The sequence below is a fragment of the Vombatus ursinus genome, unplaced genomic scaffold (genome assembly GCF_900497805.2).
Source record: "Vombatus ursinus unplaced genomic scaffold, bare-nosed wombat genome assembly UNPS02005659.1, whole genome shotgun sequence".
Taxonomy (NCBI): domain Eukaryota; kingdom Metazoa; phylum Chordata; class Mammalia; order Diprotodontia; family Vombatidae; genus Vombatus; species Vombatus ursinus.
Window position 1 is genome coordinate 25,714,502 of NW_020945437.1, and position 20,007 is coordinate 25,734,508.

Here is a 20,007-nt window from a genome sequence, read left to right on the forward strand (position 1 = left end):
TCATCAAAGGTTCTCTGCTACCTCCCAAATGAGCAAACCCCAAGTTCCCCGATCCTTCCTGGGCTATGGCCTTGTCCAAGTGGATCTCTGCATCAAGATTCAGATGAGGAGGGTGGTATAGCAGGGAGGGAAGCCATGCAGACCCTTATTAGGCAGCCCTGAAGAATGCTGCAGCAAAGACCTTGAGAGTAGATATCTTTCCTCTGAGTGTTCAGGAGAAAGTTCAGTGACTCTCTAACTTGTTAAGAACAAGCTGGAGTCACACTGTTTACCCTGCGCCACCCCCTTTTCCCCCTGGATCAGTGAATCGAGACTTCAGAATTCCTCACTCATTACTGAACTTTCCTTTTTTTCCTCAAACAGTTCTGTGAAAGAAGAAAACAAGCATTTTTCTTTTCTTGTTTTTCCCCCTAGCTTAATGTGGATGCAGAAAGAGAAGAAGGGGAAGAATTTGAGGACAACATGGATGTGTTTGATGATAGCAGTTCCAGTCCATCAGGCACCCTACGAAACTATCCACTGACCTGCAAAGTTGTCTATTCATACAAGGTTTGTACTTCTTACAATTACGTGAGGTTGTTCCAGAGTGAATACTTAGTGTTACATCTCCATGCAACATCTTGAGTCTTACGTACTCAACATCTGCCTGATTAGTATTAAGGCACCTGTGTTTGTGGTGGGTCAGGAATCCCCAAATCTCAGGGCTGGAAGAACCTCAGATGGTATCTATTAATCTAGTACCTCCTGGAGAATCTCTTCCGTGGCATCCGAAGTAAGGGTTCATCACCTCTCCTGGAAGATCTTCAGTGATGGGAAACTTACTTCTGATGACCAACCCCACTGTAGACAGCTGTAATATTTAGGGAGTTTTTCCTTACATTAGATAAACTCTGCCTCCCTTCCTACTTCAGCCCTCTCTGACCAAGCAAAAGAAGGCTAATCTCCCTACTCCTTTGTATTTTTGAAGACAGTAAAAATGTCCTTCCTGAGCTTTCTCCTCTCTAGGCTAAAAATTCTCCTGGTTCCTTCTGCTGATTCTCAAACAGTATGGTCTCTAATCCCCTCACTATTCTAGTCACTCTCCTCCAGATTGACTCCATTTTGTCAGCGTCCTTCCTAAAATGTGGTGCTCAGATCTATTTACTCAATCCTATTTGGTTTGACCAGGACAGAGGTCTGCTGGACCTAGAACCATAATGCCATAGATTATCAGAATGAGGGCCAAAAAGAGGTAGGATCTTAAGCATAATTCAATTCAGCAATCCTTTATTAAGCACCTACTAGGTACAAGGAATCCTCTTTGGCACTAGGAATACTGAGGCAGAAAGAACGTCCCTTCCCTCAAGGAGATGACATTCCACTTTGGGGATCCAACAGATACACAGATCAGTAAATAAAATATCGTTTGAACAGGGTGAGAGCACTAGTAACCAAAGGGATGAGAAAAGGCTTCCTAAAGGAGGCAGCATTTGGGAAGACCCTGGACCCCAGCTAGGGATTCTGGGAGGCAGAGGGGAGGAGGAGGAAGTACATGCCGGACATTCATAGTGACGTGGGCAAAGGCACAGAGATGGGCACGGTAATGGGGAGTTGGAGGAATGGCAAAGAGCACGGCATGGCTGGAATCTGGCGTGCCTGAAGAAGAGTAATATAAACATTTGAAGGACCGGCTGGAGCCAGACAGCGCAGCCCTTTCAACGATGGCAGGCTATTCCCCAACAGAAATGTGGTACTGCTTTACTTCACCACTCAGCGTGGGATGAGGTTGGCATGTTCTCTTCACCGGCTTCACTTTGTTTATCTTAGCAGGGGATTCATATGACATTAAATACTGCCCAGAACCGTATGCAAATACACCCTCATCTTTTTTTTACCATGTCTCCTTTTCCCCAACTACTCCTGACCCAACCTATTTCTCCTTAAAGTAGCCTATGAGTAAAATTATTGTGTAAAAGTTGTTCTCATCCGGTCGTTGCTTGGTAATGATCTGTAAGTTGTGTCTCAAGTCCTCCTTAGATGTCCTTAAGATTGAGCTTCCTGACAAACATGTAGTTCTTAGCCAGCCGACATGTTGCTTATCTGTTGCCTTTGATCTCCTTCCCGTTGAAAAATTCCTAAGCTGGCTCCAGATTTTAAGGTCTTTAATGATAGAGAAAGTGGTACCTGAGCAATTATAGCCTACCCCTTTGCGTACAGTTTATGCCATTAATTATCCACAGGCAACTGTCCCCAGGATAACTCAGAACATGATTCAGTTCAGTTCAACAAATGTTGAGACAGAGAACGATGAATGAGACATATTCCTTGCCCCCGGGTAACTCAACAGAAATACAGTACATGTACATATATATGTAATTCCCTGCCTCATGGGGTTGTTGTGAAGAAAGTACTTTGTTGTTAAAGCACCATAAGATTGTGAGTTGCTGTCCTACGTGCATCAGGGAAGTGCAAAGTGCTCCATGTGGTCTAAGGGACAAAAGGGGAGAAATCTGACTGTGGAAATCAAGGCAGGCTTCCTGGAGAAGGTGGCATTAGAGCTGGGTTTTGAAAGATAGATATAATGGGGGCAGTGAAGAGCTCTTGCCACATCTACAGTTCTAGCTGACACTGGATGTGAGAAGCCTCATAGATGGGATCTTTGTAGCTAACACTGTTGAAGGACTCCCATAGGTTCTTTGAACTAGAATAGTTTTACATTTGAAGCCAGCTACATTTTCCTTTTTCATTCCCATATTAAAATAACACCTTAGTGTCCTGGAGGGCAGCATGGTGTAATGGAAAGAGCACAAGATAAAAAGGGTTGGCATTCTGGCTCTGCCAAGTCATTATCTGTATGAGCTGAGATCTAAGTTCAGCATCTGTAAAGGGATGGGGCTGGGCCGGAGGGTCTCTTAAGGTTCCTGCCAGCTCTAAGAGTCTCTGAACCTGTGGGCAGCGACAGGTAATTTGGGTTTAACATGCACCGGACAAGTCATGGTCAGATGACTCTTCAGACTCTCCCATGAACATGGCTACAGTGATTCCCCCCTCCTTGATGTTCTCATATTCAGAGCAGCAAGGAGAGGAAGGAATTTAGCTGTTGATGAGGGAGAAAGTTTTCCCCTACTTGAAAAGCCATCAGGAGTTCAGGAGTTCTTGCCTCTTAGGTTTGAGGTAAGTTTTTTTAAAAGCCTGATCAGGATGTGTTTATATTTCCATAATTGTGCAAACATGTCATAATGCTATTTTTTTTCCTGTAAGTGGACATATGACCAAGTTCAGAGGATGAGATCTTAAGAGGAATAGATACCCAATAGATAGTAAATACCAGGATCTCTGAGGTCAGGCATGTGCACAAAGCATATGCTTCATCAGCAAAGCCCTGCGACCAGGGTGAAGAGGTGCCCGTAAATACCACGCCCCGGCTAACCATGCCTCACAGCCCTTTCCGCAACTTTCCTGTCTCATGGACAGTGTTCTGCAGTTGATGACCCTCAAATCAAGGCGTTGTCTGAACCATCTTCACACTCAAGCACATCATTCCTTGCCACGTTTGCATGCCTAGTCCCATAGTACTCAGCGTTGTCATGTTGCTGTTATTTATTTAGTCACTTTCCATGGTCCTTATAGAAGCCATGCATTCATTCATTCATTCATTCACTTTGTCTTGTTTACAAATATGAATTCGTCCCAGAGTTCCCCTGGGACAGGGCAGGAACGTCAGCCCTATTGTGCAGATGAAGTAACTGAGACACAGAGACCTTGAGGAACTTGCTCACAGTCACAGAGCAAAGCTCTGACAAAGGGCTCAGGTCTTCCAGTTCTCTAAGCCATAGTGCCTCACAAATGACCCATCCCACCACTTGTTTTCATTAGTTTCACCTCATAAAATCCTTAGAGCATTGAAATTTTTGTACTTGAATTCTTTTTCAAAATCATTTTGCTCTCTGGCTTTTTTTTTCTTTTTGATGACCAGCCTACATCTGCTCTTTATCTAACCTTTATAATTTTGTCCATGACCATCCTCCATTGCAGGCATCTCAGCCAGACGAGCTGACGATTGAGGAGCATGAGGTGTTAGAAGTGATTGAAGATGGAGATATGGAAGACTGGGTAAAGGTAGATTCCTTTGCTCATATAACCCTTTCTCATGGCATTTTGAGGAGTTTCTTTGGGTTCTCATGAGGCCCCTGGCCTTCATGTCTGTGAATGCACCTCTCTCTTGTCCCTCTCTCCCACAGGCCCGAAACAAAGTTGGCCAGGTGGGTTACGTGCCTGAGAAGTACCTGCAGTTTCCTACATCCAACAGCCTCCTGAGCATGCTGCAGTCCCTTGCTGCACTAGACAGCCGCTCTCACACGTCGAGCAATTCAACTGAGGCAGAACTTGTTTCTGGAAGCCTCAATGGAGATTCCAGTGGTAATAACTGATAGAATTCAACAGGCCTTTTCAACCAGTAGTAGCAGAAATTTATCATGAACATTTAATAAGTAACTGCAATATGTAGAACACAATACCAAGAGTTGGGAGAGATGTAGAGTTGAGGGAAGCCATGGTCCCTGCCCTCAAGGGGCTTACAGGCTTCTAGATGTCACACAACGTGCCACATGAGGCCTGAGGGGAAAGATAGTCATGGATCAAAGATCAAGAAGGTTCTATGGTTGAGGTGGCACTTCATTCAAAAGATGATCTAAATGAAGGAGAAGGAACACCTGCAGAGATCCAGATCCAGAAGAGTCCAGTGTCAATTTAGAAGGCAGACAGCCAGTTTATTAAATGTCTGACCCAGGGCTCAGTGTGATGAACGTGGAAAACATGACAGGTTCTGCCCTCAGGAAGCTGGGGAGAAAGGGTTAGGGGATGCACGCAAATAACTGTCCCTCCATAACATTATTTATTGGTTCCTAAAACATAACATTAGATAAGTTAGCACTATAGGTGGCAGGAGATCCATAGTTGTGGCATCATCAGACATCATCTTACAGTGCAGACTGATGCCTGGGAAGTTAATGCCTCCAGACTGACCAGTTTGTGTATATTTCAGGTGATCCATCCAAGAAGCTTAGGGCAGTGTTTGACTGAAATCAGTTAGTGACATTGTCATAACCTGACATCGGCCCAGCAGTATGACTCAGTCTCCCTTTAGGCTTCAGGGTGTGTTTACTGCGTAGAGAAGTATGAAACAAAATATTAGGAAGGATCTGAGAGGAGGGTCAGTCATTTAGTCAGCAGATGTTTATTAAACTACTATGTGCATGTGCTCTACATTGATGAAATTAGTGTGGGAATTGCTAAATATCCTGGTTGAAAGAAATAGGACTGTTTAGCCTAGAAAAGAGAAGACTTTGCTTGATTTGCATGCTTGATTTCTTCAAATATTTGAAGGACTTGTTCTGTCTGGCCATAAAGGAAGAGACAAGGATCAAATATTTATTATGCACTTATTGTGTGCAGAACAGTGTGGGCACACTGGGGGTGGGGATAGAGAGTAGCAAGCAAAGTTTGGATAAGACATTCCCTGCCCTCCTGAAATGTGGTCTATTATGAGATACACATGCAAGTGAATATAATGCACAGTATTCCATGATAAGTGCCTCACAGAGTTAGAAACCCATTGCTCCAGGTGGGAAAGGCATTACATGGTAGGGCAGAGGGAATATTCTTTCATTGGGCCATCCTTGACCTGAACGGTTTTAGTGAATCCAAAAATGTCTTCTGTCCCTCAGTAGGAGCCAGGTTGGTGATTGGTTAGTGGTCCTGTAGGCGCAGGGGAAGGGGGGTGGGGGTGGGGGCCCAGTAGCTAAGCTGGAAATGGCTTCAGTCACTATCTTCTGTCTTTTGCCCCACAGTCTGTTTTGTTAAAGCACTTTATGACTATGAAGGCCAGACAGATGATGAACTATCCTTTCCTGAGGGAGCAATCATCCGCATCTTGAACAAAGAGAACCAAGATGATGATGGTTTCTGGGAAGGAGAGTTCAATGGACGCGTTGGCGTTTTCCCATCGGTGCTAGTGGAAGAACTTTCAGCCTCAGAAAATGGTGATACTCAGTGGGTGAGAGAGATTCAGGTAAGTGATGGGGAAAGGGGGGGAGGGGTGGGGAAGAAGCTTATCAACAATGACTCAAAGCACTTTCATACACGTTATGCCAGTGTGATCCTCACAATACCCCTGAGAAGATTATTAAGACATTTCACCATGACTTGTTAAAGGTCTCACAGCATAGGAAGTCCTGCCCTAGGACATGAACCCAAGTTTTCTGATTTAGTCTAATATCCTTATTATATAGGTCAACCACCTATTTTATTTTTTTGTTTGTTTGTTTTGTTTAGTTTTTTTTTTGTTGTTGTTTTTTAGGCAGTTGGGGTTAAGTGACTTGCCCAGGGTCACACAGCTAGTAAGTGTCAAGTGTTTGGTCTGAGGCCAGATTTGAACTCAGGTACTCTTGACTTCAGGGCCCGTGCTCTATCCATTGCGCCACCTAGCTGCCCCTCAACCACTTATTTTAAAACAAAGATACATAAACAATCTGAGATGCTACTTTATCTGATTCTTACTATTGCTCATTAAAAAATTATTCTTCAATTCAGTCTAACTGAACAAGCATTTATTAAACACCTTCTCAGCTCTAGGCATTCTCTCTGACTGTCCCCCATGCCTGGAACACTCTCTGTCCTTCACTCCACCTACTGACCTCCCTGACTTCTTATAAGTTCCAACTAAAATCCCTTTTTTTACTGGAAGCCTTCCCCTATCCCTCTTATTTTCAGTGTTTTTCTTCTTTTACTCATTTCCTATTTATCCTGTATATAGCTTGCTTTGTACATGTTTGTTTGCCTGTTGTCTCCCCCATTAGACTGTAATTTCCTTGAGGGCAGGGACTGTCTTCTGCCTCTTTTTGTATCCCCAACTCTTAGCACAGTACCTGGCACATAGTAAACACTTAATGAATGTTGATTGATTGATTCTATGTTCATAGCCATGTGCTGGGTGCTAGGAGTAAAGGCAATGAAAACCCCACCTAAGAAGTCTACATTGGAAATGTTCCTGAAGCATCTGTGGAATACCCACATTAATTTTCTGTTCTTATAGTACTCTCCTAGAGCAATCCATGCCTCACCCCTACAGACTCCATCAGGGCAGACTTCTGAGGAAAGATTTTGCCCACCTCAGTCTCAGTGATGTCTAAGCCCCAGGGATGGTGCTTTAGAAAAGGTCAAAGTAAAGATGCTGTAAACCCTTGATAGCCCTGGCAAGATATGGACATAGCCACCTCATCTTTGTGCACCAGTTGTCTCTACCTCAGTGTCTGCTGCTGGCCAGATTTGTGAGCTGCCCCCAGGAGGGGTTCAGTGCAGAAGGAATGTGCTGTCACGTTTCTGCAGTTAATTATGGGATAAAGCAGAAAGGATTTAGTGAAAATTTTGAATCTCCAGACTTTGACTCGCCTCAAGTAGTGGCCAAGTGGAAAGAGCAATGGATTTCAAATGAGAGGATCAGGCTCCAATCCCATCTCCTCTACCTGTTCTCAGCATCTTTGGGCCTCAGCATTCAGGGAGACTCTGAGGGTCATCTAGTGCAGGAGTGGTCAGTTCAAATAGAAAAGGATCCCTTCAGGCCACATACTGACTTAGAAAACCACAAATTAACATTATCTGTGTTGAAGTGTTTTTTATTTGTTTTGTTGAATATTTCCTAGTTACATTTTAATCTGATTCCTTTGATTTGATGGTTCTAATCTAGTCCAGCCTACTGTTATCCAGATGCTGTAAGTGGTCCTCCAGCCTGTCTCTGTAAACTCCTGGTCTCTGGATAAGCCTCTAGCTCCTTAGGCCAGTCTCCACATTTTGACTCCACTTTTGTCTGGTTCTAATTATCAGGAGGTTTTTCTTAACATCCAACTTAAATCTTCTTCTCTTCAACATCTTCCCATGACTCCTAATTGTACCCTCTGGGCAGAGCAAGTCACATGCCTTCAAATCCTTTTACAGACAGCTGTCACATTCAGCCTGTCCCTAAATATTTTCTTCTCCAGTCTAAATGTCCCCATTTTCTTTAGCCAATCCTCATTGTGATCTCAAGGCCCTCCACCATCCTACTCGCTGTCCCCTCTGGCTTCACTCTAGATTGTCAATGTCCTTTCCAAAATGTGGGGCCAAGAAATTAATACAATGCTGTAGGTGTGCTCTGACTCAAAAGGACTGTGAGAGGGTGCCCACCTCCCTCGTTCTGGACACTCTCTCTTAAAGCAGCCTGAGATCGCGTCATCTTTTGGGGCTGTTGCATCGCACCGTGCACTCACGTTGGCTCATTAGCACCTACAGCCCAGCTGTGTTTCCCTGGGACTGGCCATCCATCCCTAGAGTCTTTCCTCTTCAGTGACTTGTTCCGTTGTCTAGCCTGTTGAGATCTAATTTAATACTGACTTTCATCTAGTGTGTTAATTATCCCTCCCAGAGTTACTTCCATCGACACCTTCCAAGTCATTGATGAAAGTGTTGAACAATACACAAACACAGATCCCTTGGGTGCCCCATTAGAGACCTTATTCCTTGTTGTCCATATCCCGTTATGACTACCCTTTGGGTCTGCTTCTTTACCCAGTTCTACTCCCACCTGACAGTACTGTCTACACTTTGCAACCTATCCACAAGGATAGCATGAGAGGCTATGGAAATCTCACCTATAAAATGCCTACATTGGATGGCATTAAATGATCTTTTAGTTCCCCCCTGGCTCCGAATCCTGTGGCCTGTCCATGTTGTGTATTACTTTCCAAAAAAAGCCTACATTGTTTCCATTGGATTAGAAAATGTTTATAAGGGCCTACTCAGGCCAGGCCCTGTGCTTCATAACTCTGTGCCTTCTTAGAGTTTATAGTCTAATAGGAAGAGATGCATATGCACAGATAAATAGAGTCCGGAGTAGATTGGGATAAAGCCAAAGCCCTTGTCTCAGAGGCAGGAGGGAAGGGATGCACACGTAGGCTTGATGTTAAGAGAAGCTTCCTGACAATTAGCGCTGTCCCTCACAAGGTAGCAGGAGGTCTTCAAGCAGAGGTTGGAGAACTGTTTGTCCCGTGTATCATGTGCGGAATCCTTTTTAGGGCTGGGTTGAACGAAACTCTCTAATTCTGTGGCTCTGTGACAGGTCCCAGCAAAGGTGAGCATGAAAAAAGAGGCCACTCGGGAGTAGAGTAATCAGGGAAGGCATCGTAGAGGGAGGGATGCGGCATCTAAGTGGGCCTGCAAATGAAAACAAAGCGGTCCATAGCAGCAAAAAAAATAACCAACTTGTTTTCGGCTTCAAAGTTTGTTTCTTCATCATTTTATGAGTAAAGTAACAGAGGTTTGGATATATAAAATGAATTGCCCATGATCACCAGCTTAGTTTTGACTGGTAGTGATGAGGATGAGACCATTCTGAACATGGAAAGAAGCTTCCATAAATGCACCATAGTGGAAGAGCAGGTCAGTATCTGGAAACAGCCGGTTGTCCAGTTTAGCTAGACTGTAGAGAATGTAAAAGGAAGAATAATGTGAGATAAGGTTGGGACCAGATTGTGTGAGGCCTTAAATGCCATGCTGAGGAGTTTGTATTATATCCTAAGAAACAATAGGAAATCACATTTTTGAGAAAAAAATCAAGTTTTTGAGCATGAGCATGGCATTGTGAGACTTGTGCATTGGGAATATCAGCCACTACCTGAAAGATAGATTGGTACAGAGACCAGTTAGGAGGCTGTTTCAGTAGTCTTGGTCAGAGTGATGGATACTGAGTCCTACTGTGCTCATGAAACACTAAGCCATTTCATCTGCCTAGGTGTCTCACAGGGTTCTAGCCTAGACCCTCTTTTCTTCCTTTTCTACACTCTCCCTCAGTATCTTATCCACTCCCATGGGTTTAATTTTCATCTCTACACAGATAACTCCCAGATTGATCGATCGATTGATCTATCTCTCTAACCCTAATCACTCTTCTGAACTCCAGTCTCACATCATTAACTCCCTCCTAAACATCTCTCAATACATGCAAATGGAATTTATCTCCTCCCCTAAATATACCTTTTGTCTTGACTTTCCTGATTCTCAAGGGTACCACCATCCTCCTCCCAATAACCCAAGTACATAACCCCATAGTCTTCCTTTGATCTTTTCTTTTACTCATCCTTGCCCCACATCCAATTAGTTGTCAAGTCTTGTCAATTCTACCTCCCTAATATTTCTTAAATCAATCTCTTTTCTGTACTCACATGTCTGCTACCTTAGTTGAGGTTCTCATCACCCCTCTCTTCCTAATTGGCTACCCACTTCTAGTCCCCTCACTTAATCTGTCCCCCACACAACTGTCAAAATAATTTTTCTAGTCAGGAGGACCTGAGTTCAAATGTAACCTCAGACACTTGACACTTACTAGCTGTGTGACCCTGGGCAAGTCACTTAACCCTGATTGCCTCACCAAAAAGCAAAAAAAAAAATTTTCCCTAAGGCATAGGTCTGACCATATTAATCTTCTGGGCTCATTCCACATATGGCATTGGGCAGGTCCTATCCCTTCTCTGTTCTACCCTTCCCCCAAGGTTATTGGCGAGATCTAGTGTGATAATCTACTGTGAACTCACTTGTCCCTACAAAGCCCTAGGCAAACATGAGGCATTGCTGTCACAGACTGATTCTTTATCTTGAGCTAAGCATAGGCAGTGTCAATGTCTCTCTTTGACTTGTCCCCACCCCAGAGTATATTCCACAGAAATCTCAAAAAGAAAGCATAGGTATAGCTCACATTTAGGTTTCTTCAAATACAGGTAACATGGTCCCAGCTCGTCTGCAAGCATTCAATGTAGTAATTGCATTTTGCTTGGACCACCTTTATTTTACCCCACAGAAAATATGGCAGATTCAGAGGACTCACAGAAGTCCCTAAGCAAGTACAGAAAATACCTATGGTACCCTCAATAGTTCTAGCATTCCACTGGGTCCCTTTCTAAACCCAAAGGGACCCTTTAGGGGATGCATCACAGAAATTCCCTCTTCTCTCCCTCCCCTGAATACCCAGGATCAAGGTCTCTTATACAGTCAGTCAATCTTCTGAACAAAGAAAATACATTGTAGTACATGCATGTGGAGCTATATATTTACCACAAAGTAACTTCAAGCATGGTGCTAATGGGCCGCAGCCAGCAAGTGAGTGCTCAGATCAGCACTGCTGAGCTCCATAGCCCCAGCTACACTCCTCAGGGCCATGGACTCTCGCTGTCTTACACTGGGTACCGTTGGTCACAAAGGAGATGTACTGATGTTGGCTGAATATGTCATCTCTGGGGAGTGCAGGCAGCCAGTCATCTCTCCCCGTGTCCTGCATGTGCAGCATTTAATAGAAAGAACACTGAACTGCAAGACAAGAACCAGGGTGTGAATGCTAGCTTTTCTTACACTCACCATGGAACTGTAGGCAAGTCCCTTTGCCTTTGCAAACCCCGCCTGTATTTCCTTATCTCTAAATTCGCCACTGGATTTGTGATCTCATTGCTGTGAGTATCCCCTTCCACGATGCAAATCCTCACCCATCCTTCCCTGAGGTCCCTCCCAGGACCATTGTTTCCTCCTCGGTGAAATGGTAATAACAATTTTGGCACCCTCACAGGGTGGTTATAAGGAGAAAGTAATTTATAAACCATAAAATGCAGTAAAAATGTGAGCACATATTCCTGAGGCTAATTAAATAAACAGTGATAATAAACTGCTCTATGAATAAATGGAAATATCTAAAGTTGCTAATGGATTTTTCCATTCTGTACATCAACTTGAGTTAGCATAAAAACAAAGACAGCAGAATGTTTGAGAAGCTATTGGCCTTGGGGTCAGGAGACCTGAGTTGGAGTCCTAGTTTCACCATCGAGGGGCTGAGTGATACTGGATAAGGTGCTTGACCTCTTGGCATCTGTCTTTCCCTCTGCTGAATGGGGTTCACAGTCCTCATCCTCAATCTGTCTCACTACCGTTGTGATGATGATACCATGAGTGAAAGTGGCCGGGACTCAGTGTATGTGACCACATGCTGCTCTGTGAACATGGGCTACCAGTTTTATGACTGTTGTCGTTATTTCCATGATAGTTGCTTTGGACCCTGTTACCACGCAGTATTTGGGGGTTTGCAAAATGTTCGTGCATATGTTTATTCTATTCAGACTGTTATTACCCAGCTCATGAGAAGGCTTTCAGAAACTCAGTCTGCCAGCTGGTAGTTGTATCTCGTACGCCCAGGCACCTGGCTGCTCAGCAGCTTTCACTGAAGAGGCCACACTGCCAGGTGGCTGTGGTACTTTTTATATGACACTTGGATGAGGATATTCTCCAAAGTAAAAAGGGCAGGTGTCATTATCTTCCTCCTTCAGAACTGATGCCCAGGAAAGGGAAGTGACTTGTCCCAGGGTCCCAGCAGTCAGTGTCAGGGCCCAGATTCAGACTCCATGCTCAGCGCTGCTCCTGCTCCACCCCACTGCCAAATTTACTGTCCATGTGAGTTGGAATCAGGAGGGCTACAGAAATGACCAGCAGAAGGAAAGGACTGCAGTCCCTTGGCGGCCCATGACTGTCCCATCTACTCCTAACCAGGGGAATCTGATAGAAAGCTCCTTCCCAGAGGAGTATAAGGTGCCATGTAGTTAAACTTCTTGAGGTCATGGGCCGTTTCCTTCTAATCTCTGTATATCCCCAGTGGTTGGCATAGTCATTCCAACATACCGGGCAGCTGGCATAGTCCAGAGAGAGCCTCGTTTCAAGCCCTCTGACTTAGGCTTGTCACCTAACCTCTTAGTGCTGCAGGCAACTCTCTGAGATTGTGAATTGCATAGCATGGGCTGATCTAGGTTGGTACTGGGAATTTCCCCCACTGAGAGTTCCCTGTATCAACGAAATCATAGGTTCAGAAAAAAAAAAAAAGGTTGTATTGATTTAAGTTGATCATAAGATTTAAAGTTGGAAGGAGCTTTAACCATCATCTAATTGAATGCCCTCAATTTACAGTTGAAACAGAATCTCAGAGAAGGAAAGTGACTTGACCAGTACCATATAGGCTGTGTTAAGGGGTACCCTGAACTTGTCTTTTTGAGTTGCCATGTTTTCTAGGAACACTGGATCCAGGGCATGCAGGAGACTCTGAATATGTCAAGGATGAAGCCCCTCCCCCCCAAGCTGACATCATTTGTTGTTGTACCCCAAACTGGACTGCCTGTATGTCCTTGGGAGGCAAGACAGGTGCCAGCCAGTCTGTGCCAGGCTGGGATAATGCTTGTGCAGTGGGGATCCTTTGCAGATGAGCGGACTCCCTCCCCTATCTTACAGTCTTGTGGAAAAGAATTCGACTTTTGCCATCACCCTTCTTCTTCCCTTTGGGAGGGGTTATGCTGCACATTTCCCCTCCCATGCCATACCCCTTCCTCTTTCCTCCACCTTTTGTTGTACCGTCAGATATGCAAACTTCTGTATGGATTGTGAACTCTCTGAGTTCCACATGCAGGTTCATTTCTCTTGTAATAAACCTGGTTTTCACATAAGTCTCGTGATATGATTGTCTGTTGATAGGTGTAAGTACCAAAGCTGCGATTTGAACCCAGGTCTTCCAACTTCACATCACTGGCCAGTGCCTCACTCTACAGAAGTCGTATTAAGAGTGTGTGAGCAAAGCCACTAAATGGATTGCCTTCCTATCCATCAGACCCTTTAACTACGTCTCGCTTTCTTCCCAGATCTCTCCCTCCCCCAAGCCGCACAATTCTCTGCCTCCACTGCCGCTATATGACCAGCCGCCCAGCAGCCCTTCTCCCAGCCCTGACAAGAGGAGCTCGAGGTACTTCCCCAGGTCTCCATCCATGAATGGTGAGGCTCACGGGATACTTTCCTTTGCTCCTTCTCTTACTCATCTATACCTGTTACCCAACCTGGGATCCCACACTCATGACTCTGGTTCTCTCCCACAGAAAACAGCTTCAGCTCCGATTCTCCCGGGTTCTCTCAGCCCCCGAGACACACACCAGAGCCCTCCTATGGCAAACTTCGACCTGTAAGTGTCTGGGCCCAGGGGTGTGGGGGTGCTTGGCTCTTTCGGGTTAGAAAGTGTTAGCCCTGGGCTCAAGGCTTGAGTCTAGAATCTGTAGCTGTGTTTCATGACTGAGCATGACACTGTGCCTACTTGAGCCTCAGTTTCCTTATCTATAAAATGAGCATAATCCTGGCTCTGACATCTGCTAAATAGGATCATAGGCTTTAAAGATGAAAGGAACTATAGGTGGCGTATCTCACCCCCTTTTTTTTTTTACAGAAAGGGAAACTGAAGTCTAGAGAGGCAGAATAGTTTGTCGAAGGCCACAAAGCATGTTGACCAGTATTCACAATCGCTTCTTTGGCTCTCAATCCAGTGCTCTTTCTCCTAAATCCTCTGGGCTTCACTTTCCTTACCTATAAAATGGAAATAACGATAACTTATGCCTCCCAAGGTTTTTCTGAGGAGAATGTTTTGGTTCTGTAGAAACAGAGCTGGTGGCTTTGTCCCTGAGGGAGGGGCTGGCCTCTTATTCCTTTTCTGTGAATGCTATGCTCAAAGTCTGAGGTTGACCTCACCCAAGGCCATGAGATATGGTAGAAAGGCCCTAGACTTGGAGTCAAAGAGAACTCCTTCAAATTCAGCATCTGCAGTGGATAGAGCACCGGCCCTGAAGTCAGGAGGACCTGAGTTCAAATCCAGCCTCAGGCCAAACACTTGACACTTACCAGCTGTGTGACCCTGGGCAAGTCACTTAACCCCGATTGCATAGCAAAACAACAACAACAACAACAAACCAGTGGTCTACTTATGGCATCCCCATCAGGATGATTATTTTCCCACTCATGCTTTTTTCATTTCTTTTTTTTGCTTGTTTTGTTCGCTTTTTTCATTTTTTAATCTTGATTTTTTAAAATTCAGTTTTATTTTATTTTCAAATTCAAATTCTATCCCTCCTTCCCCAGTTGAGAATTCAAGAAAAACAATAGGTTATTACAAATAAGTGTAGCCAAGCAAAACAAATCTGGCATTGGCCATGTCCAAAGATAACCCCCCAGCATAATCCTGGATCTGCACTGTGAGACCATCACCTCGGTATCTGCAGGTAGCCAGCATGTTTCATCACGAGTCCTCTGGAATTGTGGTCATTCATTGCATTGATCAGAGTTCCTAAGTCTTTGAAAGATGTTCTTCTTTACAGTTTTGTTGTTATTGTATAAGTTACTCTCCTGGCCCTACTCACTTCACTTTGCATCAGTACATTCAAGGCTTCCCAGGTTTTTCTGAAACCGTCCCCCACATCATGCATTTTATATCACAATAGTATTCCACCACATTCTTGTACCATGACTTGTCTAGCCATTCCCCAATTGATGGGCATGCCCTCAGTTTCCAGTTGTTTGCTGCTACAAAAAGAGCAGCTGCAGATATTTTTTTAATATGTGTCCTTTTCCCCTTTCCTTTATAATGGTATTGCTGGGCCAAAGGATGTGTACAATTTAATTGATTTTTGTGTATAGTTGCAAATTGTTTTTTAAAATAGTCAAATTAGTTCATAGTTCCACCAATAGTTTCTTAATGTACCAGTACCATTTTCTCATAGCCCCACCGCATTTGTCATTTTTCTTTTTTGTCATTTTAGCCAGTCTGGTAGGTGTGAGGCGGTACCTCAGAGATGTTGTAATTTGCATTTTTCTAATTTTTGGTGATTTAGAGCAATTTATCCTATGGCTATTGGTAACCCTCTGAAAACTTCCTGTATTTATCTCTTAATTATTTATCATTTGGGGGAATGGCTTTTATTCTTACAAATTTGAATACATTTCCCATGTAGCTTAGAAATGAGACCTTTATCAGAGAAACTTACTGCAAAGATTTTTTTCCCCATTTATCTGCTTCTCTTTTAATTGTACTACATTGGTTTCCCAGTCATCCATGCTACCGTAACTCCCTCCTTAATCTGGTCAGTTCCCAAGCCTTATCAGTCCTTATTTTGTAATGCCTTGAAACTTCTTCCTCCTCTCCATCTCTGCATCCCCTTCCCCAGGTTCCCCAGCAAACCCAGGCCTCATCTGACCCTAGCAGCTCCTTACCTGTACCTTCTTCTTCTAGTCTCTCCCAATGTCTCTTTCCAGCCTCTGGGGCCAGAGTCACTTTCCTATATTCTAACTCTGTTTCTTCTCACTGGGCAAAAACCCGCTGTGACTTCCCCCGCTCACAGCCCACCAGAGAAAAGCCAGATTCCAAAGCCTAGCATTTGAGGCCCTCCACAATCTGGCCCCATTCACCCCCTCCGTCCTTTTCTCATAATTCTATCTTTAATTCGATTCTGGCCCTCAGTTTCTTTATCGGCAACATGGGTGTTACCATAGGGGGAAGATGAGCAGGAGGGTGGGTGGATTGATTGGTCTCTAAATACAGCTCTCATATGCTGAGTCCTCTAACCGCTCTGGGCTGATGTTCCCCTCTGTAAAATGGAAATAACAGGGGGGTAGCTAGGTGGCACAGTGGATAGAGCACTGGCCCTGAAGTCAGGAAGACCCGAGTTCAAATCCAGCCTCAGACCAAACACTAGACACTTACTAGCTGTGTGACTGTGGGCAAGTCACTTAACCCCAATTGCCTCAAAAGAAAAATTAAAAAAAATTAAAATTAAAAAAAAAAAATAAAATGGGAATAACAGCATTGGTTCTACCTCCATCTCGCAGAGTTGTCATGAGGAATGTGTTCCAAGTCTGTGCGCCATCATCGATGATGTCCACTCTCAAAGCTTCCCCAAAGCCTTCCATGATCTCTTAGCCGTAGTGGCGGAGGTCAGAATGTGTATAGCACTTTCATCTCATCTGATCCTCACAACCACCCTGGCACATACCAGAGGTATCAATATGGCTGGTTGGTGTCCTTCATACTTGCAGAGGACCAAAATGACATTACTGTGTTGGGGTCAAGTACAGTGTGTCCGACTGTGGCTGATCAGACCAGCCTGAGCTCAGAAGGCCCTACTGCAGCTCAGGCACAAATGGTCCAGCTGTGAATTTGCACATCTCACGATCCTTTTAAGCTACCGCAATCCTCCTTTGCTCATAGGGCCCAGGGCTTTCTTTGATGCAGGCACACCATGGTGGGCCGTCCTGTGCCAGTGCCTCCGTGTCTCACAATCGATTCCCAAGCTCTTCAGAGAGACCTTGAGTAAAAGGATTAATATACCCATTTCACAGAGGAGGAAGTGGAGACTCAAAGACATGGATGAGGGTCAGAGGCAGGATTGAAACCTACATTTCTCCTGAGTCCAAGTTTGTTCGTGTCTACATTACGTCACACTGCCTCTTTCTCAGCATATGTAGTGGGTGCCTTCCAGAGCTCAGTAAAGGGCTTAGCTGTCTCCAGCTTGTCTAGTCTCCTCATTGCAGGAAAGGAAACTGAGGCCCAGAAAGGTTCAGTAACTACCCAACACCCTGCAGGCAGTAAATTGTCACAGAGCACAGGGGGAGGAAGGAAGGTCTGAGGACCTTCGTTCGATCCCACTCCTGACACTTACTGCTTGGACCTTAGTTTCCTTATTTGTGAATTTGAGTTTTGGGCTTCTACTCTCGAGGTGTTATTTCTGCTCTAGAACTAGGATCCTGTGACCTCTAGGAACTCAATCTTTGCATCACATCCTGTTGCCTTGGTATCATCCCCAGGGCTGAGTGTATGTAAGTAGAGAACGAATGGATGAGTGAATGTAAGCCCATGTTCAAAGCAGCATTTGACCCACCAGTCTCCCTTATTCCCTTTTGAGTGTCAAGTGTTACTTTGTTCAGAGGCTGAAAAGGTAGACCAGCACGCCCATGGAGCTCCATGTGTTCTCTCCCCCAGGTACGAGCTGCACCGCCTCCTCCCACTCAGAGCCACCGCAGGCCCACAGACAAGATGGAGGATGTGGAGATCACGCTGGTGTGATGCCAGGTGCCCCACAGTCATGGCCCAACCAGTTGAGTTTGGCCAAGCTCATTTTTTAAGGCACCTTTGCATGAAGATGACTCTTATTAAGGAGCAGGAACAAGGGAGGAGGTTGTGTGCAGCAGCAGCCTGCCCTTTTCCTCCCCTCAGTCATGAAGATTCTGTGCCTTTGCTTGTTTTCTGTGAGTCATCTCTCCTTCCCGAGCACAAGCCCAGAGTGGCAAATGGCCCTGGCCAGGCAGGCACACCTGCAACTTGGGGCAAGCTCTTGGCCGCTTGTGTGGCCTGATCCCAGCCCCCTCCTGTCACATGTGTTAGTACAGTATATTACTGTGGCCATAGGAATGTGTTACGGACTTGCCCAGACCCGGAGCACCATCACCCATGTGATGAGTGGTGAAGATGAATCAGGTTCTCCAGCCTCAGAAGAGGGGCAGAAGCACAGGGCTTGGGGTGGAAGGGCCGGCTTCTCATCACAGCCCCTGCTACCTTCACAGGACAGGCCATGCTGCCAGCCCCGAAAGGCCTCAGTGCCCTTGGTGTTCCTCTTCCTGCTACTTGTCTAGTAGTCACAGCCTGCCCTCCCTGCCCCCCCAGCTGGGGAAGGGGGCAGCACATTTCAGAGAAGTTCCTCACATCAAGGAGAAAGGCCTCATCTCCATAGGAAAGCCCCACCTGACTGACCTCCTCCTGCTGAGTATCAGAGCACCCACCCTGACCTGTCATCACCATGGACCTCCCAGAAGCTGCATCCCAGCCACAACTCAGCCTTGTCATTGGGTAACCTGGGAGGGGTCAGAGTTCAGGGGACTAAGTGTTATTTTCTAGTTGGCTCATCAGCCCAGCTGATGGAAGCCCAGCAACTGGTTCACAGCAGTGAATCCAGGGAGATCAGCCCCACTGTGGCCTGGGGGCAGCAGCATGAGCCATCTGCCTCCATCAGTGTCCAGAAAAATTTTACCAGGGCCTTGAAGCCCAAGGGAAGAAAGGAGACATTGCCATTTGGCCTTGATTGATGGCTTGGCACAAATCCAAACTCATGATGCAGTGGAGAATCCCACCCCCAACTCCCCATTACAGGGAGAGAGACTGTGGCTTCACTAGCAATATTGATGAGATCTAAAGTTTCTGGGGAGAAGCAGCTCCCGGGTATTTAAGGAAAACTATTTTTGTCTGCACGATTGGGTAGGAAGATTTTCTGCCTAACCCAGAAGATTGAGAATTGATGACTTAGCTTAAAAGGGCTGTTTTGGGAGGTTGCTTTGCTTTTACTGTTTTATTTTTAAAGAAATCAATATTACATTTAGATGACATTATCTGAACTTTGCACACATTACTTCAAAGAGTCTGACCTCAGAAAAAGATCTCTGAAGCAGAGAGTGCTTCCCAGGCCCCTGGACCAAAAGTCCAGTCTCATCCAAGGAAACGTTCTCTGGATTGCTTCATTTCATCAGTAACAAGGATTGTGGATGAATCCCTTCTGTATTTTTTGTTCGTTTGCGCCTCTTAACCTGTTGATCTGTTTGAGGTCTTTTTATGTGTTTATCAAACTTATTCTTAAGTTTAAAAAAAGTGTTTTTTAAGATTTAAAAGTTTGCAGAAATGTTAAAAGCATCACGATGCTGAAGTCAAGTAAGTATCACTCTGCTGTTCTCCTCCTCTTCCCCCAGCCAGTCTGTCTGTGCCCGCAAATCAAGTTCTCCAAATTGAGAGTGTTATTGGAAATCTCTTTAGTTATATTTTAAATATTCTGTAAGAGCTGCTAATTTTATTTAAAACAAAAAGTTGTAAAAATGCCTCCTTTTTAACTATGACTTGTTTGTACAGGGCACGTAATCCATGTATCCCAGTGTACAGTGTGAGTACACTGAGAACACCTGTGCAAGGGCTTCCTCTGTACTGGCTGTAAAAAGTTTGTATTTATTATGTATAAAATGTTGAATAATAAAAAAAAGTGGAATTGAGGCTTTGAGTTTCTCAGCTTTGGCAAAAACAATCCCATTGATAGCATCTCCATCTCCTCTGAAATAGTTAGCAGCTGTGAT

General features: G+C 44.8%; 1 protein-coding gene across 4 annotated transcripts in view; it reads left to right on the forward strand.

Moving 5' to 3' along the window:
- FCHSD2 (FCH and double SH3 domains 2) overlaps window positions 1–20,007 on the forward strand; it is a 352,645-nt gene that overhangs the window by 325,720 nt on the left and 6,918 nt on the right. For 3 of the 4 annotated variants that reach the window (XM_027848012.1, XM_027848010.1, XM_027848013.1), the window contains 6 exons: window positions 415–549; window positions 4,015–4,098; window positions 4,221–4,398; window positions 5,829–6,049; window positions 13,728–13,857; window positions 13,959–14,041. In XM_027848012.1, coding sequence (XP_027703813.1) covers window positions 415–549; window positions 4,015–4,098; window positions 4,221–4,398; window positions 5,829–6,049; window positions 13,728–13,857; window positions 13,959–14,041 — 831 coding nt within the window. Of the gene's footprint in view, window positions 1–414; window positions 550–4,014; window positions 4,099–4,220; window positions 4,399–5,828; window positions 6,050–13,727; window positions 13,858–13,958; window positions 14,042–17,878; window positions 19,927–20,007 lie in introns of those variants that run through there. The other variant, XM_027848011.1, reaches the window with a different exon arrangement.